Source organism: Morchella sextelata, assembly GCF_020137385.1.
Source record: "Morchella sextelata strain SCLS chromosome Unknown scls_15, whole genome shotgun sequence".
In the NCBI taxonomy this organism is placed as follows: domain Eukaryota; kingdom Fungi; phylum Ascomycota; class Pezizomycetes; order Pezizales; family Morchellaceae; genus Morchella; species Morchella sextelata.
The window spans coordinates 611,498-634,081 of record NW_025408630.1 but is presented as its reverse complement, the minus strand read 5'-3'; the positions used below and the strand labels follow the sequence as shown (position 1 = coordinate 634,081).

Sequence of the window (22,584 nt, the reverse complement as noted above, 5' to 3'; positions counted from 1 at the left end):
TATAAACCCCTTCATAGGGAGCTCGAAACATAGAGCCATGTTAATAATCATGGTAGTTTCCAATAGTTGTAGTATAAGTAGTTCGTAAGGCTCTCCTCACATTCCTCTCTTTCACACCCCACCAATACGATCACTTTATTGTTGGATACCATCAGTGTGCCATCATCATCATGATGGTGGTTCATTGTCAAATCCGTCATAATAAGTACGTACTTAGGCTTCGGGCCCGTTTTCATCCTCAACTTACTGACGACATAACCTGGACTTCATAGCACTCCACATCGAGGAATACCGAGCGTTTGATTCCCATGACCATCTGGAGGTCATGGATTTAATCCAGGGGTGGGAGTCCTGTTGAATATATTCCGCAATACTTTCTGTTCTCTTGATGTATAAAATGCGCAGCAATATTAATTGATTTATAAATTTGAATACTTACGTTGCCGACGAAGAGAAGGGTGAATTTTTTTATTCTTTGCTACTGGATCTAAGGCAAGGGCAATGGATCTATTTAGACGCCACTGGGAATGCCCCTACTCTTACTCTTAAGATCTTATTCAGCGGGTCATTATCTTACGACACAAGTTGGGATAGCATATTAGAACTTGTATCATTATTATTATTTCAATAAGCTTAACTTAAGTTTGATCATTTGAGCTAGGATCTGGTTTTAGTACTTTCATGGTGAATTACTTCAACTGACAAGCTGTGCTTTCCTTATGATTCACGAGAAATAAGAACTACATGTGGAAATAAAGCATTATAGAGATCTAGAGAAAAATCCATCATAAATTAGTTCTTATGATACGATCCAATTGGAGTAGACCCATGCGCACATATTTAGATTTCGAAACACTTCAAATCAAAACCTATTTTGCAGTTGGTAGCTTTAATATACTGGAACTGTGATTGTACAAAGCTGCTCGGTCCCCTGGTCAACACCGGCCAGACCTAAACTCTTTCTCCTGACACCTATTTCCGCTCCAACCATCGTGGCGGCTGCTGGACCTGTGGAGCATGAAGAGCCAGCAATATACCCCTCCATTCCTCCTTCTCTCGACGTAGCCGACCACAAGGTACAGACCGTCATAGCGGATCCCTTGCTCAGGTGCGAACGCCGAATTTTCGGAGGCCGCCCGGAGTACTCGGACAGGGATCCTGGAATACTTTGACTTTCTCATCACTTCACTCCGCTCAGCATTGAAGCTGGAATATTTTATTCTGTCTCCTTGATCGATATCAAAGTTTTTGTATCTGGAATCTCCAGAGATTACAATACTATACGCACCAGTTTCGCTGGTGCCAGGAATTCCTGCGATCGGATGGCCATGAGCCCCACGCCACCATGCTTCTGCTTGACACGACCAGGACCTGCCTCTTGTTAACCTACGTTCATAAAGGGCTAGGGGGGGGCGGGTTGGTTAACAGGGCGAAACCTACTCTCCAATGGCTATGCCATTGTGTCCAAATACGCGAAAGATCTTCTGGATAGTAGCTTCCCGGTCTCCCATATTACTTTTCTTCAAGCTAAATGACTTAACCGTCTCCCTCTTATTGACTGCTACAGTCCTGGGGACCTCTCTCACTGTCGGCGTGTTGTTTAGAGTAAAACAACCAGCGGTCCAGCGGTCGTAGAGCTTGGTGGCCATAGCCACGACCTCGTCGTTACCGCTGCCTGGGTGTTTGAGGTATTGCAATCCGTAGACTGTCAAAGTTTTTAACATATATTCTACTCCCGATTCGCGATAAATGGCTCCTTCTGCGTCGAAGACAAATTGTGAAGCTGCCGCGAGAGATACTTTGACAGTTGATATTTCCTCGGCATTTGTGGGGGCCGGGAAGGCCCTTTTGACCTGATTTGCGTAAAGTGCTAACTTCTCAACGATGACCTGAAGTTTTTTGTATTGTTGATTATTCGAGTACAATGACGTTGGTCTAGGTTGAGCCCTGGAATTGCCCCTCCTGGTGGGGATTTGTCTCCTACCATCTGGAGTAAGAAAGACATTAGCATCACCCACAAAACGACATTTTACTGGCTGGCCTGTTACTAATCGGTAACCCGCATTATCTTGAATTAGTTGTTCGAACGAGATGTTGTGACGCTGGAAAAATTTGAATGACGAAGCTTGAATAAATCAATCACGGGGCGCTGAACGAAATAGTATGGGTTGCAGAGGACTAAAATTACACCAGATTTACCAAGATTCGATAGGTAGGGCTACGACCGGGCTTGGCTACGCAGCTGTCTGTGTGGGGCGTTGTTCTCCCGTTTCTATCTAGCACGAAAGAGTTTTGGGCTTGGGCGTGGATAGAGACGTTTGAAACACGAGGGGGGGGAGGGGGAGGCTTTTCAAAATGACACCGACAGAGAGAAAAGGTTAATTTGAACCATTAGTCTGGGTAGAATTAAGACAAGGTGCTGAATCACCAGTATATGCCGTATTTTGTTTGGAAAGACGACAACGCCACTAAACATAAAAACGAGAGGGTGAATAGACTTTTCTGCTATAGAGTACTCTAAAAGCTTTGAGCTATGTTCCGGTAGGCACTGGAAGCTCTGGCTCGACAGAAAGAGGTTTCTTTATGCCCGAGTGATCGTTCATGATTTAACAATCACCGTCCAACTAACCTAAATCAAGCTCGAGCAGGCATATACGGCATGAATACCAAAAGCTCTAGCTAGGCGGATATCCTATTTAAGGCTCTAGTAAATCGTAGGCTACAAATCTACTACGGTGTATACTATGAAGAATCCCGCATACACATCTAGATGCCAGTTAACTTTTTTGGTTTTAAAGGATGAGTGATGTTATAGTGCTGCAACCCTGACGAGAAATCACAATGTTATTATCTTCCTATTTAGGTATTTCATAGAAACAACTCCATAACGAAACCTCTTGTCAGAAGTCCTCAAAAAGGAATAGGCGTTGCTATACAAACCAGCGAGTGACATCTCATGATTATAGTCTACAATATCCACGAACCCTGTAGCCATTGAACAGGTGTATGACATCAGCTTACGGCATGCGCTTGGCAAGTGACAAACACTTTTAAATTCCACATTTCGAGTTGTGTTTGGGATTTCCAACACGGAGCGATTTCCACATGCGGGGCGCTTATGTTTTTGCTGGGTGTTAGTTTGCCTTGTTGGTGGGGGCGCAGTGGGGGCTATAACTGCGGGGAGGGGACACCTCGATCGTGGGGGACTTACCGCCTAGGATTTGGTATGTTTATGTGTGGGTTGTGGAGGGATTCCGGGGTCACTGGACGAGACCCGTGTGATCATTCTTATGGATATTATGGGGTCATATCTGTTAAGTAGAAAAATCTTTTAATTGAACCCTTCACGGCCAAGAAGCAGACTTCAGTCCTGGCATGCACTAGTGTAATAGTTTTCCCATCACCTGAGCATTCCTAATGTTCCAATCGAAACCATGAAGCCGACCGGAGGAAGACCATGTCGGCGAGGCCTCGTTCTGGGTAAGAAGAGCGACACTTCTTGCTAGTGGTTAGACATGCCATCCAATAAGACATCCAAGACAGTTCGAGATGGCCAGACACCCATTCACTATGTCCCACATAAGCGAAGGCATCTCACATCCTCTCATCCCATTTGTTCTCCCTCCCATGCAATGACCGGATGAAATGCTTCTCACCAATGGCAAAGGGCGATAATCCTGCAGCTGGCGCATGTAAGATAAGTTAAGGGGAGGGTTGATGATGATAATGTACAATATACAATTCCCTCTTTTTTCTCTTCTACGCCTGTTGTATACAGTATATGGAAAGTGAGGTGGGGGAATGGAGAAGGATCCGTCCTTTTTTCCCTTTCCTCCTCGTATATATCATCCCGCGACGGTAATTACCCCCCCCCCCCCCCCGGAAATGCGGAAAAAGGCCCCCCAAAAAAAGATAGAGATCAATCGGAAGTCTATAATTTCCTCTATGCCCCGAAGCCGCCAGCACGTCCACCGCCCATTGCCTGGCCCTGCAGGCTCTGCATCTTCTCGGTGACCTTTTTTGAAAAACTTATTAGATACTTTCGCCCGTAATCTGTGTGGAGTGACTGTGGGGGAGGTACTTTGTTGTTTACGTCGAAGAACTTAGATACACATCGGTCCAGGCAAACGGACTCGCCCTTGTTGAGTTCTGACTCCTGGTAGCTAGGCGGGATACATTTCTTGTAGCAAGATTGTGTCAAGCTAGAATTTTTAGTTAGTACCTGAACCATAGTGCCATATCGCGTAGAACGCTCGTTATCGGGGATGTTTGGTGGGGGGGTGGGGGGGGGAAGATACCGGTTGAACATATCAGTAACCATCTCCAATTCCTGCTTGGCAGCGGCAATTTTCTGCGCGCTCGTTGGTTGAGGCTGACCGAACCCGAGGAAGGACATTATCGGTTACTGTTCAGTTATATTTTTTTTCTTGAAAGTATGGGGAAGATGGAGTCGAGGGCGTTTGGTGGTGAACTTTTTTTTGAAGTTGAAAGGTTGACGTTGATGCCAAGAATAGTGTGGCTAACCTAACGGTTTATCACCGCCGCCCCACACCCACCCATTTTGTACGCCAGCCACAGGGATTTCTACCAATTTAAAATCTTCAACACCTCCTCTTTCTCTTTCTCTTTTGTTTCTCGCATACCATCACACACCCCGTCATCACCAATCCCAACTCATTAACAGGTACTTATCCCTTTCTCCAATCAATTCATTGCTTCATTTGTTTAATCTATCTGCCCCTCAACGCGTGATGAGCATAATTATAAGAACCGTTGCGAATGATGCTGGTTTGGAATTCGTTCCAAGGCTGGCGTGTGACTTCACTAAGCTATAATCTTCTCTCTGACTTGCACCCGATATCACATATTCTATCAATCCCTTTTTATTCATATGATAGCCTGTTCCTAACATAAACATCCAATCATAGGCAAGGAAAGAGTGAAAGAACAAAAACAATGGCGTCAATAAGTCTTCGGGCTGTCCGGCCAGTCCTGCCAATATGCAGATCTAGGATTGTGCCGGCACTCCCGAGACTAATAAGGTTCTATTCATCGAAGAAGAAGGGTAATTCTCTTGCTACATCAAGGCCAGAATTGCTGCCTGAGGCTAGACAGAAGCAATTTCAAGATAGCAACATCGATCTATATCCACGGATCAATAACAGTGGGAAAATACAAACTTTTGAAGAATTCACAAAGAATTTCCATGCAATAGACGTAGGAGTAATAGATGACACACAAATGATTACAGTTAGAGGTGTGTACCGTACCCATTGCTCTTCGTTCATAATTTCTACGCAGTTGGAAATCACACGCGATATCATGTATTATCGCTGTAAAATCCCCACAAGAATGATGGGAAATTTTGTAAATGAGAATCCAATTTTATTTTTTGCAATCAAGTTTCTCTTTTTTTTTTCTCGCTTTTGGTTCATGTTTTTCTTATGCGTCAAAGGCAGAATAAACAACTACAGAGATGTATCATCAAAGTTGATATTCTACGACCTCGTCCAGGATGGCGCCAAGCTGCAGGCTGTCTTTAATTATAGCCGTGTCGGCGGAAATGTTGATGATTTCCGCAATACTGCCATGTTAACCAGGATTGGAGACATTGTTAGTTAGTACTCACCTCATCTCAAAGGCCTTGTTCTAGATATGCGATGCCTGACACCTCACTCCTGTACGAAGGCATCACTGGACATCCCGGCCGCACACCTGCAGGCGAGTTATCGCTATTCGCAAAAGCGCATATGGATGTCCTATCACCATGTCTTCACACACCGCCGACAAGAATCTTGAGCCAGGAAAAACGCCACCAAAACCGCCACATTGACCTCATGGTCAGTCCGACTGCTACACAGATCCTCCGGCTACGGTCCCACATCATCCAGCATCTCCGCGAGCAATTCCTCGATCGTAACTTTGTAGAGGTACAGACTCCCATCATGGCCGAAGAAGCCGGTGGCGCAATTGCTAGGCCCTTCTTGACCGAAGCGACGGCCTATCGCGGTAAAAAGCTCGCGTTAAGGATCGCACCGGAGCTGTGGCTGAAAAGACTGGTGATTGGGGGCATGGACAGGGTCTTTGAGATTGGTACCCAATTCAGGAATGAAGGCATCGACGCCACGCACAACCCGGAGTTCACCACTTGCGAGTTTTACCAGGCGTATGCCGGGTTGGAGGACTTGATCGGCTTCACCGAAACGTTGTTCTCAACCTTGGCACAGAAGGTTCGAGTGCTGAAAGAGGAGAAATTCAAGAACCTAGACCAACTTGAGATTGGCTTTGACTCACCCTTCAAGAGGCTGGAATTCATTCCTGCACTCGAACAGGCCATGGGGAGGCCACTGCCAGATCTCGATACGCAACCGGAGGAAGACGTCAGGGCACAGCTGCGAAACCTGCTGAGGGAGCTAGGCATTGCCGAGCCGGAGTCGCCAACCGTGCCGAGAATCCTAGATAAGCTCTCGGGAGCTTATCTAGAGCCGCTTTGTCAGGAACCGACATTCATCACTCACCACCCAGAGGCCCTCTCACCATTGGCCAAAACCTCGATCCGTGATAACCGGAGGGTGACTGAACGATTTGAGCTCATTATCGGTGGGAAGGAGCTCGTTAATGCCTACGAGGAGGAAAATTCGCCCATTGAGCAGAGGAGGAAGTTCCAGATGCAGCTTCAATGGAAGGACGAAGAAAACTCTACCCCTGAGGTAGAAGGAGGCGTTGACGAGGTGTACTGTGCTGCGCTAGAGTGGGGCCTTCCACCGACGGGCGGATGGGGGTTGGGCGTGGACAGATTGTGTATGCTCTTTGCGGGCGTCGACAAGATCAGCGAGGTATTAACCTTCGGTGGTTTGCGGGGGGCCGTGAACCAGGGGGGCGTACAGCACCAACAGAGGGAGACGAAGGAAGAATAGAACGGCCCTTGGTTTGAAAGGAAAAAAGGTTCCTGCAGCTAAAATCAGGTATCAGCGATTGGATTTACAGGGTCATTGACCGCACACCGCTTAGTATGCGGTTTTCCGGGAGGAGAGCAATGTACGCAAGGTACCGGGCTATTAAACTTTTTTCTCCGGTTGGCCCGGATAATCTGAAAGTAATTCTACTCTACTACACATGTGTTTGAATAATCGGATAATACATGTAGTCCACTGTCAATCAATTGATCCGGGTATCCATCTTATGTTACGTGTCTATCAACCAAAAAGCAAAACCGGGACGGAGGGAGCAAGCCTGAACATTTCCGTGCCGGATATTACAACATGTCTTCTTTCAGTACAACGACCTTACTCAGCTAGTTATTACCTTTTTTGATAAGGGAGGGTCCATGGTTATCTCTAATTCAAGAGACGTATAGGGTGATTAGAACAATAATAGTAGGTACCTGTCTCCTTTCCTTTTCAACCCCTAACATCTACTGGATCCCACTCTTGACCTTCAGTTTTGCATAATAGGGTAATAATCCCGATTCGTCCATCCAAGCTAGGCCAGGAAAGAAAAAAGGAATAAAGATAAACCCAGGATTACACCTCTCATCCACATAGAAGTACCAGGGCCCAGACACGCATGCCCATCCCGAAACCGCCGAGATATCCCCATCCCCGACCGGCACCAAATCCACCGTGAAGCAAATCATATCAAGCGTTGTGTTCGCCAATCCAATCGCCAGTCACGCCTGAAAAGAAAAGAAAAGGGACCTGCGTTATGTAACAAGGATCAACCCTCCCTCCACCCCCCCTGAGTGCTCTTCGGCTCATCAAGTGACATCCACGCTGCTGCTTGCTGCAAAATGACCGTGCATAATTATTGTCCGTATGTACAGGTGGCGTGACATTAACTTCTGACCTCTGACCGCGATGCGCTCTGCTTCTGCTTCTGCTACTAATATTTGCAGATCACATGACACGCACGCTCCCACTTACTCTCAGGAACAAGCTTTATCAACATCACTAGCCCCCCAGTCACGTTCACAATCTAACTTACCTACTCACTAATCATTGCCCATCCCCCCCCCCGAAACCGCGTCTAATTCAAAAGCGGCAGTGCTACCAACACCCTATGCCGCAGAGGTGGCGGCACGGCCCGGATCATCAACAGGGGTCCAAGTACCTACATACCCACATGTAGCCTTTGATACTTACCTGGCGTATTACGTACCGTGGGGGGGGGGGGTTTCGTGTGGCGGTTGGTGGGGGATGGATCAGGCATCAGGCTCTTATATAAGACTAATTAACACGGACGGGCGAACCAGCCAGCCAGCTACCGTATAAGGCAGAGTCCATCATGCGTGTAGGCGGGTGGGCGGGTGTGGGCGTGTGAGTGGGCGAGTGATTTGGGGGGGGGATGTCTATCAACAACGTACTCTACTTTACACACATACTCTAGCCCTCGTTTCATCAAATGTACAGTGCAAAAATATACCCCCCTCCCACTACCACCATCACCGGGGATGTACGATACGATCTCTAGAGTAGGATTGATCTGCCTACCTCCTCCATAGTACTCTACCTACATACCTCCAAAATCACGACTTCAAATGCGTGACACGACGAATCCTCTCCCATCATGACGTCTTTCTGGAACGTAGATCTCAATATGTACCCCGTATGTACTGCACTGCACATAACCCTCCAGCACACGCACATACAAATAGCTATAGCAGACAAAAATATATAGCACATGTAGTTAGCTGGTCGAGTATATAAAAAAAAAATAAAAAAAATCCCGCAAACAGATTCCTCTGCTTCTTCTTCTTTCTTCACCCGGGTTTTTCAGCTCGAAATGTTAGATACAAATATATGCAGGGCCACCACCACCACCACCACCAGCCCATGTACATACTTCTAGGCCAGCCAGCCAGTCGCTCAATCGCTCAATCGGAAGGCTGTGTCGTGGCTCCGGCTCAATCAGAGGATTGCAGCCCAGCTAGGTGCTGTTTCATCATCACCCTCCTTCATCATCAACATCATCAGCATCATCGAGACGATGAGGATGCATTGTAGGATGTCGGTAGGGTAGAGTAGGTTAAGTTATATTGTATCATGTAGGCATATATAGGCATATGTATACTCAATTGATCAACCTGTAGGACATACCTACATCATACATGCCTACATGTACCTACATACACAACCACACCCGCAACTGCCGTGAAGCTAGTAACGTACATCATAAACTCTACCCACATATATACCCTACCCTACCGCATTACTTGAAGTAACCTACATACACGCAGCACAGCACATGTAAGCAATTAAGCAGGTAGTTTAAATCGCCTCGTCCGTATTCGCATCTACCGGTAAGGCTGCAGCTAGCTAGCTACTCTAGAGCCTGGCCTGGTCTGGCCTGGCTGGCTGGCTGGCATGTGTTTTTGCCGGTTATGAGAGCAGTAGAGGTTCGTAGATGACGCGTATAGGATCCTACTCTACGAGGTTTTTTTGTGGTAGGCTGTTGATTTTGATATTACGTTATGGGGGGGGATCGGATTTTGGGGGGGGTGTTTGAACTATTACTATAATATGTACATACAGTTACAGCTCTATACTAATATTACTAGAGTCTAGACGCCCTACCACACAGCCAGCCAGCCAGCCAGCCATAGATCTCGCTAATCGCCCGCGCCAATCGAAGCTTCCAGAAAGCAACTCTTTTTCTTCTTCCCCCATGTCAAAAAAAAAAAAAGAAAAAAAGCTAATGCAGGGGAAAAGAAAGAAAAAAAAACTCCTCGAGCCCACAGCACTATAAACTGTGGCTGGGGAGGAGGAAGAGGAGGAAGGGTAACGGCCAGTTAGAGATCGGACTTAATGCACGGCCACGTCGCGGGGGTGAGCGGAGGCTATTGCCATACTGACCGCTGACCGACGGACGGACTGCTACATGGGGGGTGCAAAAAAGCTTAGGAGTTAGTTTATGTAGTTACGGAGGACAGTATAGTAGGGCGTTAGATTAATTGCTTTATAGGTATATAGACAAGTATGTAGTAGGTAGAAGACGGTGATTCCCGGACTAATATAATATGAGCTCTTTGTTTCCCCCTATGATCATCCAAGCTACATACATCCACATTTCCGGAGGGAGACCTGGAAATGCAATCAATGGAGAACGGCGATAACGCCCAGCCATACCCGTGACCGCAAAAGCGGTACCTGCCTCAAAAACCAAAAGCCCTCTTCTGTCTCCTGCAGCTGCTGACGGGTGCCACCTCATCACATGCTTCGACTGGGGGAGGATGTGGAAGTGTTTTTTTCTTCTTCATCTTCGATGATCTGCATTCGATTCTCTTCGCTTATCCCGTGTGTGTCCCCCTTCGACTTCTCCAGCATTACCGCTTTTGGCGGAGAGGCGAGAGCGTCGGGTGGGGTGGCTGGTTTCGTTGGTAAATCTCCGTTGTTACCAGTGGGTGCTACTAGTTGGTACTACTATTGCTTATAATATTTGGAGTAGTACTACTCGAATTACTACATGTAGGTACTACACCGCGTCTGTTAACTGTGATGATGATGACGATGATGATGGTTATGGCGATGTGGGGGACAGGTATATAGAGTAGTTTAAACACGATATACCTACTCTACGTACTCTCCATCTCCAAAATTGCCTCATGCCTCATTCAATCAAGGGTAGAGTAGGTACATGTACGTACGTATCGTACCTCCATCTAGATCTACCACCGCGCGGAAGCCACAACCCAATCCTGCTTGCGGCTCCGTATTCCCTACCGGCCTACTACGGTCTCCAGAGTAGAATACCCCGCTTCTTCCCCCGGAGGCAGAGGCAGAAGGATGAATGGAAGTAGCATCTAGAGCAGGTCTTCTGTGCAGTTGTATGTACGTCTTCCTACCCCTGGCTAAAGAAGCCAAAGAAGGTACACCACCACCAAGGTGCAAGTGTCGCAGGCAAGGCAAGGTACAGGGTAGAGTACCTTAGGGTCGCTAGTTAACTGCTACTACACTACCCCAGCCAAGCAAACCTGATTCGCGCAGCATAAGCGAAGCAGCGGGAGAAATGACAGTTGGCACACCACACCACTACACGTTACGCGTTTAGCTTTAGCGGAGTGTTGCGGAGCGAAGCGGTTGATTACTAACCCTGTCCACCACCACCACCCCACATACACAGACGCACACACACGCCAGCCGCCCAATAGCCGCGCAGTAACCCCCCCCTGCATTTAGCCGTCTGTCTGCACCACAGACGAACCGAACCGAGACGAGCACCGCAGCAGCAGAGCAGACGGCCGTTTCTAGCCTACTCTGCTCTACTGCGGTGAAACATCGCACCGTAGCGTAACCGAGTAGGTAGCGTATGTAAATACAGTAGGCAGCGTAGCGTACTCTACCATCCATCCATCTTGCACACCGCACCCGCACCCACACAAGTTACTCGTAACTATGAATCTATGATTGTAGGCATGCATGCGGTGTGTGGGTGTGTGGCCGGAAGCAAGCAAGAGGGAAAAAAAACGACCTTACCTACCGCTTATTTGCTATCGTTATCATCAGCTGATTTCGCAGCCATGCATGCAGCCCGGCCTTCTTTTCGAACGACAGACAGCAGGTGGAGGGAGGGTGGTAGGGTAGGAGGGCAGAGGAAAAAAATCATCGTGCATCCGCTTTCAGGCCGTTTGATTCGAATTTTTTTTTTTTTTTTTTTTTTTTTTTTTTTTTTTTTTTTACTTTGGTCGTTTCGTTTGTTTGGCTTATATGGGCGACGGCGGAGAGGATGACAGGATGGCAGGTACTCTAGGTAGAGTAGAGCTAGTAGTGCAGTGCAGTGCAGTGCAGTGATCACGCAGCAGTAGCAGGAATTAGCGGCGGGGATCAGAGAGCGAAGGTTACTCTGCTCTGCGATCTTGAATCTCATCGACAAAGCGCACTAGCCAAACAGGCCTGAAGACTTGTGCAAGTTGTAGCTATAGTTAGGGTACGTCGGCCTGGGGCGACTAGCTAGATCAGCGGAGTAGCAGCGCCGGGTTGGCAGTTCGATTTCAAAACTACAGTCTCTAGGACAGAGTATACTATGTATGCCAGTACTCTAGTGTCTACTTTACATACATCCCTAGCGATTCTAAAGTAGTAGCTAGTGGGGTGCATTGGCCCTTCAATTGTAATTGGCATCTAAAGCTGGTTTCTGCCCCTTCGTTCTCTCTTGATACATAGGCGAGCGAATGGACGAGTGATCACGAGTGGACGTGCTCTCTCTCCAGCTACTCATATCGCGATATTAAAAAGTCGTTGAGGCGCTGTCTCGCCTGTCTACCTGCCCAGCTAGCTGCCCACTACCACCAGCCAACCTACTCTACCAACCAACCAGCCCACCAGTCCACCAGCCAATGCCAATATAACCGTGATCTCCATCGCCATCGCCGTCGCCGTCGCCGTCTCCGTCGCTTCAGCCCACCGCCACCATCCGGGGTTGTAGTGGTGGAGGAGGGAGGTAAACTCGCTTTCCCCAGCTTTCTGCCATGCTGCCTTGCCTGCCACGTCGACTTTTCGTTTGGTCGGTCTAGTTTGGTTGGGCCTAGCTCAACAAGCACCATGTTGTAGGAAGTGGTTTAGTTGCTGTGGTGGTTTGGTTAGCATTAGTCTGTGCAGTTGGGCTTGGTTAGTTGCAGTTAGCTAGTTAGCGGGCCACACACACACACCGCAGGCAGACAAGCAGGCAAGCAAGCAAGCCTGGCAGGAGAGAGGAGGAAAGCCAGAATTAGACCGTTGATGTGAGTGAGATCTGCCACTAATATCTGCTCTGCGCACGTGGGAACGAGCATGGGTGTTGATGTGGTGTGTGGTGATCAGCGGCCGGCTGGTGTGGGATTGAGTGACTCTCGAGGCACAACACAAGAAATCAAATACATACATACATGTACTAAAAGTCACTTTTGTTGCCCGCGCACTATGGGGGTAGGGAGATCCAAGAAAAGAAACCCCCTCCACTCCCTCCTCCTCCCCGCTCCCCGCCACCCCCTCTGCCTCTCCCCCGCGATTGATGATGATGAATGCACTATGGATGATTCCAAAATATTAAAGATGACGACTTCTTCCTTTTAATTTTTTTCCCTCCCCCTCCTCTGATCTCTTCATCCTTCCTTTCTTCCTCCCCCCATGACACCGACGGAATTTTGGCCCCCAAACCGGACCCCTCTTTCCTGCGGTTTTTTTTATAAACAACAGATATTGTAACTCCCGCGCTTAAAACATGTAATGCAGATCAGAAAAAACAGATGTCATAGAGAAACAAAAATAAAAAAAACTCCTTCTCCGTTAAACCCCCGCCTCTCTCTCTCTTCCTTCCCCCCCCAATTTCCCGGACCCTAGATTCAATACTCACAATTGAAGAAAAAGAAGAAAAAAGGGGAAAGAACACCGGTATAACTATAACTATAAAACACGGAAATTAAGTAAAAGAGATACAGAAATAGAAAGATGATATCGTATTAATCCGGCTTTCTCCTCCTCTCCCCCCCCAATCCTCCCGCGGGCTGGCTGCTGAAAAGGACGTGGGAGAAAGAAAAGAAAAGAAATCTGGTGCCGACGACAGACAAGGCAAAAAGGCAGGTCAGGGCGGTAACAAATTGGATCCCCATAAGACCAGCCTCCGTCGATTCCTCCGATGAAGAAATAAAACAAATTTGCGAAGGGGAAAAAATAAAATAAAAAAATAAAAAAAACGCCGCATACAATCTGATCTATAATTTCGAACCGTTAGCTATTTTCCCGTCGTGATATTTTCCTCTCTGCAGAATTCTTTTCCCAACATACCAAATCAACCCAAGACGCCCGTTACACCGCATCTAACAATCTCCCTTCTCTCTCTCCTTCTCTCCCGCCCTTCCATCCCCCATTGGCCGTAACAGTATCTATGATGATGCAGCCTGTTTCGCGGCCTCCTCCTCTTCGCAGTCGTCGCATTCGTATTCGTGGTCGAGCTCTTTCTCTTTATATACAGAGCACTTGCCGTTTGCGGTTCTTGAGTTTGCGCACGTGACTGTGGAGGTTGTGTAGTGGCCGCATGTGTAGATGTGTGTGAATCGGGTGCACATTTTGAATTTGGGGGGGCTGTTATTTTCGTGGGAGTAGATAGTGCAAGTAACAAGTATCGGTAGTGGATAGTACTAGTAGTGGTGGTGGTATTGATAATAGGTAGTGGTATTGGTAGTAGATAGTAGCAGTAATAATTGTAGCAATAGCAGCAGCAGTAGCAGTAGCAGCAGTAGTAGTAGTAGCAATTAAGTCGTTAGATATAGATCTCGGGGGTGCTATTTTCGTGACGTAATAATCCAGAAAAGCAATACACTCGGATCAGGTCCTTTCTCGAGATGCTGCTTCCAATGTTTAAGCTGAGACGGCAAATTGAGAGAGGTATCGCACTTGGAGGTGCAAGACCGACTTTATAGATTGCGAGGTTGAAAGGTTGAACCGCAAGTAGGCTGGCCTGGTATGGTAGGTCAGGGGGAATCAAGCAGCAAGCAGTAACAAGGGTGGTGGCAGATCGCCCGGGAGCACAGATGCCCTGGTGCTAGCAGACTAGTGTGCAGTTGTGCAGTTGCAGGCCAAAAGTGGAGACACAGCGAGTGAGGGATGTGCGATAATTTGATAGGTCAAGAGGTTCCTTCACCGAAAAGGGAGGCGGAAATCCTTTGTGCCAAAAGAAATAAAGCAAAAAATAAATAAGAAAAAGGTCTCGGAGCTTCTATCAGTACCTGTAGCGTAGCGTAGTATGTAGTAATATAATAGTAGTAGCAGCAGCGGGAAATATTTAATCTCAAATCTAGCAGCTATCTTACCTACTACTCTTGGCTAGTTATACTGTACTGAGCTGGTGATAGTGAGTATTGAAGTCGAAGATATGGGGCGGAATGGGGGATCCCGCGTAACCCTTTTATACTGTGAGGGTTTCGAGGAGAATCCCGAGTTCGCGGACCCGGCCCGTAATAGGTCATGATAATTGGTTTTTGTTTCGAACTATTCGTTTTCAACAAAGAGAATTTCGAAGGGAAGGGAAAGCTAGGGAAGGAAAGAAAGTGCGAAAGAAAAAAAAAAAAAAATGCGTATAATAGAAGATGATGCGTCTAGTGACCGGCCTATCCGTGCCTCTGGGACGTACGGTTGTGGATGGAATGGATGGATGCGGATGAAGAGGTTGAGCAAATCAAGCGATTGCAGGCCGACACATAGGACGGTACGATATACGTACATATCTTTTTCGGGCATCTCTTTACCCCCATTTACGCATAAACCAGAATGAAGAAGGGAAAGAAAGAAAAAAACCTTGAACTTAGACCACCCCGTCGAATTGATCGATAGAGTACATGTACAGATTATGTACATGCTCTACATACTCCATGTACCTACCTAGACTTCCATCTCCTGGTTCACCTATCTATCGTGCTAGAGTGGGTATGTCGAGCTCACCGTGAAACATGCGTTCGTCTATCATCAAAAAGAGATCCATGATCCAGCCATATGTGCATACATCAGATCAGTCAAGTTTACTAGCTAGCTACTGCCACTCGTCTCATGTTTGTCTGCCTTCCTTCCTTTATTTGCCTAGGTGGAGCACTGCCTATGTAGGTACATGAGCCTACACACATGATCTTACAGGTATGTACTTAGACGAATTTTTTTTTGTGTGTGGGGGCTGGAGGTCTGGATCTTTTATGCCCAGCTAACACAACGATCAAGCCATAACCACAGCAAGAAGCAGCTTTACCTGATTGAAGCATCAGCCAACAACGACAATGCCGATTCGGCTATTGCAACGGAGTAGGGATACATACGCGCATCAGGGCACTCTCGACCAACGAAAGAACAAAGGAAAAAACAGGCAGAGTTTTTTCTCTCGTGTATAGCAAACACATCGATTATAACCAGCGTACTGGAAGACCTTATGGTTGGGGAGGATGAAGAAGAGGTTGAGGAAAGTCGAGTAGAAGGGATAATACATGGTATGCACCCATCACCCGAATCAAGACTCTTACAGCAACAGTTGTCGTCGAGTCTCTTGCTATTACGGGTCGATCTTAGCCGTTTTACACATCTTTTTTTTCCATCTTTCTTTACTTTTTTACATGCGCAGGAGGAGAATACCTAGGAACTGCGGTTATCGAGCAATCAACAGGCAAGGCGTGAATTAGACGCCGCATGTATCTCTCGTGGATTTTGTCCCAAGGGGGTAATCCACACCGCTAATCAACGGTCGTCTAGAGGTCCCTCATCGGCGCGCACGGGAGAGGAACGGAGGCTGAACCACAACCACCACCATCGATCGTTGCCGAGAGCTGGAGTCAAACACGATCTTAAATGAGCCCTGGCTGGCTAGCCTCGCTACTCTCTGAAGATATCAAAAACCCAACTTTCGATCAGACCTCGGAGAAATAAAATAAGGATTCCCCAATGGAGGAGTACAAAAGTTGGGTTTGGCGGGGGTGCGGGGGAGGGTCCAATTGAATTGATCCAGATCAATCAAAGCCGCCCTTAATTTTTGCTTCCCCCACGGACTTTGCGCAGGGCAGGTTACTCTACTCGTACATGCATATGGACGTAAGTGTCCGTCTTGCGTGTGTAAAGTAGAGTACACACAATCCCATAATTCGCCGGTAGAATTGGAACAGCTTCGAGAATCAGCAGTGCTCGTCTGGGCAATATTTCCACAACCATCCGACGTCTGAGATCAGCCTCTACAGCTGTTGTTGTTGTTCAATGGATGGCAGAGTAGACTTGCATGTAGGCCTAGAGCCTTACTTTACCTTGGGGTGTTTCGGTCGCATCCCTCATCCTGACTACGTATGGTTGAAAACAAATCACCATCTTGCGTTGTTGCAACGTTGGCGAACGACCAGGACCGCCAAACAAAGTAACGGCCAATGATCACTCGATGCTGGGGCCCTCATCATATGCAGCACAGTTCTCAACAAGATGTACGTATGTACATCTCATGTATCAGCCATCCACCTACTCTACCGACCTGTACCTTGAATACGTATGTGTACATAAACAACCCCCTCCTCTCTCTGTAAACGTTAACGCCGGCCATCGGCATCCTGTGGCTACTGTGCTCTCACTTATCAACTATCTCTCTATCGTGCAGTAGCATCACTGGCAGAGCCATAATTCCTCGGTTGCTTGGTTGCATGCAGTTGCGCCGCAAAAACATCAATGCGAGTCATTAAATTCGGCTGATTATGTATCTTGCAGATCATCACTCGAATTGAAGAGAAAAAATTGTTCCAGGGTATATCTGAGCATAAGACCAACAAAGCTCTCTTTTTTTTTTTACCTCTTTCCACCGGCGACCTCGTGATAATTAATTCAGAAGTATGTAATGTATGTAGCTAGGTGGATAGGTAGGTCCAGGCCAGTAGTCAGGCAGGTAAGCAGGCAAGCAGGTTATAGGTAAATAGGTAGGTTGAGCATGAGGGAGGCCTCCTACAAACAAATCTGTACTTACATACAGTATGTATAAGTGGTCTCGAAAACAATATCGATATTATCACGAGGCATGGCATGATGTTGTTGTTGCTGAGGTCTAGCTGTCCTATGATCCAGCTGACTACCAGATCGGGATTGTGGTACAAACAAATATATATATCAACGACCTAAGAGAAGAGAGACGCATACATGTACATATTTCTTTACTTACTCTACAGTAACTTACACTGTAGGCAGAATACTCTAAGCGTACTTGTACCCCCCATGTAGTCAAGTGCGTAAAGTACATGCACACCATTACCGGGCTACACACTGTACCCTACTGAACTCGAAAACATCGATGACACTGCACTACATAGAACTCCTCCAACATTTCAATATCCCCATACCAAATCCACGTGCTTTTCTGTTTCGGAACGTCCATGGAGACACAGCATACAACATCGTCATACCCCAGCTTTCTTTCGTTTCCTCTTCCTCTTCTAGCTTCTCGGTACTATAACTTATTTTCTATACTATAATAAAATCGGCCAATATTAATTAATTTCACAAACAAAAATAATAAAATAAAATAAAAATAAAATAAAAAAGCTAAAAAAAAACACATATCCAAAAAGTAACCCTTTCCAAAAAGGAACACATTCGCAGCTTTCAAACACCACCACTGCCATTGGCTGGCTACATCATTACACATATACGAACAAGAAGAAGAAAAGAGAACTGTTGTTCCGAATTCCCGGGAGTTATTGCTAGAGCTATCATAGTATCATAGAAGGAGAAAATGCATCGTGTCCTTAACATTTTTTTCTTGGACGACGCCCAGTAGCTACAGTATGCACTCGGTATGTCAGATCCTCAACGTATTTGAAACCGCTCTTTTCTTCCCTCACCCCTCCCCAGCACGAACAGAACAAAAAGCAAACCACAGCTTGGCTTGCAATTGCTGGGAGGGTAAAACAATTGTACATATTCCACCACAACCACCCCCTTCCCTACTGATATGCAGACGGCGAAAAAAGCTCGTCGCCTCCCTCCTCCTCCTCCGGGGAACTAACTAGCTACATGCTTGTGTGGAGAGGAAGTTGAGTTTCTTGTGCGACATGGGTATATGTGTGTGTTTTTTGTGTAGACGGCGAGCAGGCCCATCAGATAACGTGGGTGCCTGCCGTTAGTAATGTTGATCTCCATATTGGGCGGTATCTGGAGTGAAGGGAGTAGGCCCTGGAGGTGGCGATCTTAAGGGCGTTTTTTTTCATCTGGGTTTTTTTTTTTCAAAGGGTTATGCAATTTACACAGACGGATTGCTTAGAGTGATCGTGAAGTTTTCTGATTCGAGGTTCGAGATTACATACACTGTTAGTAGCTAGTGAGTAGACACTGTTTTGAACGCCCCCTCGATTCATGGCTTTTGCTTGAGAGTGTGTCTGAGGAGTACATTGACTCTCGTTTGATCCCCGTTCAGTCAAATTATCCACCCCCCTGTGGGAGCTAGCTAGAGTAGAGTAGAGGATATACGATACCCTGCAATGGAGCCAACAGTAGCTGAAGACAAATAAGAAAGCTGCCCGAGTACCTATAGTCGGTCCGTTCTCGGGCACTCCGCAATCTCTAACCGAGCAGTAGTCAGTCATGAGCATCCTGTGGTACGAGCTCTGAATCTTCGCCTGTTTCTAAGTGTGTTGTTGTTGACCTCTATTAATATTTGCCATCTGGCTAACTAGATACCGTATCGTCTTATGATCGCCCACCCGCCATTGTGAGCGACGAGCGAGTGCGCGCGGAACCTGCAACGCTGTGCTACTCGACTATCTAAAGGGCTGTGAAGATTTCCCCGGATAGAGCCACTCATGCAGTGACCATCAACAGAAAGGGGAGTGGTGAGTAAGAGCTGCTAGAGAACTCGCTACACAGCTAGGCAGTCCAGTTAGTTTGTGAGAGCCTGGTGATGATAACGGATCTGCTACAAGTTAGTTAGTTTTTAGTTTATCTGCACTCACACTCACACACTCACACTCACGCACGTACGTTTAATATTCAACGCGGAATTATATTAGCGAGGAACAGTCACGGGAGACACCTCCCTCCCCTCCCCTCCCCATCTGTATGCATCTGGAGATTTAAATTTGGTGATGCATGTACCGGACGTTGGGATATGGAGTGAGGAGGGTCGTCTGGTCTGGTCTAGTCTGTGTGTGTTGTGGGGATGTGTGCGGATGTGGATGTGGAAAAGTGTGTGTGCAATGTCACGCAACGTACGTGCAACGTTTCTTCTACTGAGACATCGCGGCCCATGACGTGATGTTGTTGAACCTGAACCGTACTACCATCGCTCGCGATTCCGTTTGATCTCCATGCCCTTCCCTCTTTTACAAGCGCCGTTGGAGGAGGAGGAGGAGGAAGAGGAGGGGGGGGGTTATGGCTTGCGTCGAGGTTTACTCATACCATGGGTGCGGTGTTGCAATGTTGGTACGGTTGGGGCACATCACCTGGTCGAGTGATGTGCTGTGATTGAACTACTTAGTTGTTTTGTTGCTAAGCACAGTGCTAACTCTAAGCAGCTGCTGACCACAACAGCAACAACAACACCACGCTGCTCTCCTCTACTCAATCTCAATATGCAACCAACTAACCCATATTTACTCCACGAGTCTAATTGCTTGGGGGTCCTGTCTGTCTGACTTGGTTTCTCTCCTAGACCTTAGCTACTGCTACATACATAATATGTACCTACATCCATCCACAGCTAGAGTAGCACTCCAAACAAGCTAGCTAGCGAAGAAGTCTCGTCTCCAAATTTCTTTTTCGCCCACGCTGGCTGTGCGGTGCGGCCAGTGTGTCAAGCTGCTACCGGGCACCCTAAACGGTAGGTCCACGCGTGATCTTCGAATCCCCGGTACTGAATATCTGGGGAGAAGAGGGGATGGGGGAAAGAAAGAAAGCTAGAGTACATGTATGTCTCTTTCTCCCACAACCACATCGACTCCCCACTTCTCCTCCGCCTCGACCTCATCTGCCTGCCTCACCAGCTTTGAGATAGATCTAGATCTAGATGGATTCTCCGGCCGAGTTAAAGCCGCACATGTGTTAGTAGGGTTAGTAGAGCAGCTACTATTAATTAGCACTCAAATAAGAAACTGCTACTAACTACTACTCTCCCCAGTACGCCGTCGGGGAAATCTCCCCTCTCCCCCTCTAATCTACTCTTATGCAGGTCGAGATTTACAGGCGAGCCTAGAAAGCCAAAAAAAAAAAAAAAAAAAAAAGAGGGGTACATACACACATGCGTGCATGTCTTACGCTACTTTTCTCTTTAAGGTTTTTTTTTCTCCTCTTCCCTTATTTCTTTTCTCTTTGATTTAGTAGGAACGGGCGGGAACTAAGGGGATGGTACTGTTTTTGTTTTTCTCTTCGATCCCTCCCCCCTTCCTTCCTTCCTTCCTTCCTTCTTTCTTTTTCGTACCTGCTTTTCTACCCCAACTACATGTAGTAGAGCCCGGCCAGCCAGGTACAGTAAGTAAGTAAGATTAAAACCTAGGGTTTTCCTCTCGTGGAGTAGATGGGTGGGTCTAGAACCGCCGTTGGAAGTGGCCAATTGTTTGACGAGTCTAGCTACATAGAGAACATCCACAAGTAATGTAATACAAGCTAGCTACTCTAGATGTGCATCAGTAGCCACATATCGCATCCCAACGGGCGCTTGGCCGCGCGAGAGAAGGTCATACAAAACCCTTCACAAAATAGTAACCTAGCAAGAAAGCAATAACAAGAAAAAGACATCACCATCTCCGAGGTTATCCCGTGAACTAGGGAATTCCTTACAACTGGAGTAATTACTTGCAAAAGTAACGTGATGGACGAACTTTCCGAGCCTCCGTCCGACGTTGTCTTATTGCAAAACATGCAAGAACGAATGAGCGGAGCAACTCAATGTCTTAGCAACCCCCCCAGGACAGGGCAGAGCTCCAAAGCAAGCAACCTTTTCCCACTACTGGCACAACCTAAGACACCGGAACCTCGGTGGTATGATCAGAGGAACCATACAGATCCTACTCCTTTTTTTTTTTCTCAACGCAAATCTGCCAATACGAGATCCGGCAAGCACTCCGAAATCTGATATCCTGCTTGCTGGCTAACTAATACCTCAACGAAGGAGAAAAAGAAATGTTTAGCTAGGTACTACTAGTTATGTGCCCTATCTTCAATGTGCGATATTTACATACTGGTTATGATCGCCTTCATGGGAGTTTATCGCAGCCGGCCGTGGTTTACATGCATGATGGGGCCCTGGTATCTAATCTGGCCAAATATTGTTCTTTACCAGGTCCAGGCTTTAGAAACCAAGGATCTCATCAGCTGGATGTTATCCAAATAACCCTGATTTTCTCTCTTAAACTACCCTGCATATCCTCTTTGATTACTTACTATGTACTGAAAATTTTCACTGTTTCGTTGCTAGTAGTTAGTCGTAAAGGAAACGGCACAGTCATCCATCCACTTCCACCACCGTCCTCACGTCCGATGGCGTGTTCCTAGAGATGTTGCAATTGCTCCACCACTTTTCTTCCTTGCTACTAGGAACTCCATGTACTCCACTTTACGTATGCTAAAATTTTCGGTAGAACTGATGTCTGGATCTTTTGCCAATCAGCCTAGCCTGCAAGGTCCCGAAAAGAAAAGGAAAAAGGGAAAAGAAGAAAAAATGCACCACTTATGGCGCGGAACTTGCCTAACAAAAACTGAAACCCCCACATTGTAGCCCTTTTATGTTATGTCATCCTGCCCTGCACTTGGACATCTTTGATCTTCCCTGTCGATCCAAGTACGTACGAGTACATATCATATACATGAAAAAACTCCAAGTATTTATAAAATTGAGGCTGTCTACCTAACTACCCCCCAGCCCGACTGTAACCGGGAATACTGTCCATGACCCCGCATATATAACCGTATTTTTTCTGTTATATACCCAGTCGACAGCTGTACTGTAAACGTTATTACCGTATTTACCGCACCATCCTAGCTAGCCAGGCGCTTTATTCGGAGAAGCCCGTTGGTTGGCTGGCCCCGCACCGGATTGTACCGCTGCCGCATTAGCCCCAGGATGTTGACGGTATCTTCTGAGAAGCATAAGTGTTGTCACTGCAGGCCTTAATCACCA

At 46.9% G+C, this 22,584-nt stretch overlaps 5 protein-coding genes across 5 annotated transcripts; 1 reads left to right on the top strand and 4 right to left on the bottom strand.

The window, feature by feature from the left end:
* Positions 1–1,436: 1,436 nt before the first annotated feature.
* H6S33_003476 (uncharacterized protein) lies at positions 1,437–2,028 on the bottom strand (the record flags this gene model as incomplete). The annotated part of the gene is made up of 2 exons (XM_044834822.1): positions 1,437–1,987; positions 2,019–2,028. 2 exons carry the CDS (start codon positions 2,026–2,028, stop codon positions 1,437–1,439), a joined length of 561 nt encoding a protein of 186 aa, XP_044691837.1.
* A 1,915-nt stretch (positions 2,029–3,943) lies between these two features.
* On the bottom strand, positions 3,944–4,396 carry H6S33_003475 (uncharacterized protein; the record flags this gene model as incomplete). The annotated part of the gene is made up of 3 exons (XM_044834821.1): positions 3,944–4,015; positions 4,082–4,202; positions 4,299–4,396. The coding sequence occupies 3 exons, from the start codon at positions 4,394–4,396 to the stop codon at positions 3,944–3,946; spliced, it is 291 nt and encodes a 96-aa protein (XP_044691836.1).
* A 560-nt stretch (positions 4,397–4,956) lies between these two features.
* Positions 4,957–6,917, top strand: H6S33_003474 (uncharacterized protein; the record flags this gene model as incomplete). The annotated part of the gene is made up of 3 exons (XM_044834820.1): positions 4,957–5,257; positions 5,456–5,617; positions 5,689–6,917. The coding sequence occupies 3 exons, from the start codon at positions 4,957–4,959 to the stop codon at positions 6,915–6,917; spliced, it is 1,692 nt and encodes a 563-aa protein (XP_044691835.1).
* Positions 6,918–13,855: 6,938 nt separating this feature from the next.
* On the bottom strand, positions 13,856–14,038 carry H6S33_003473 (uncharacterized protein; the record flags this gene model as incomplete). Its single annotated transcript, XM_044834819.1, has 1 exon — positions 13,856–14,038. One exon carries the CDS (start codon positions 14,036–14,038, stop codon positions 13,856–13,858), a length of 183 nt encoding a protein of 60 aa, XP_044691834.1.
* Positions 14,039–21,717: 7,679 nt separating this feature from the next.
* On the bottom strand, positions 21,718–22,177 carry H6S33_003472 (uncharacterized protein; the record flags this gene model as incomplete). Its single annotated transcript, XM_044834817.1, has 4 exons — positions 21,718–21,754; positions 21,849–21,878; positions 21,940–22,054; positions 22,153–22,177. The coding sequence occupies 4 exons, from the start codon at positions 22,175–22,177 to the stop codon at positions 21,718–21,720; spliced, it is 207 nt and encodes a 68-aa protein (XP_044691833.1).
* Between the last annotated feature and the right edge of the window lie 407 nt (positions 22,178–22,584).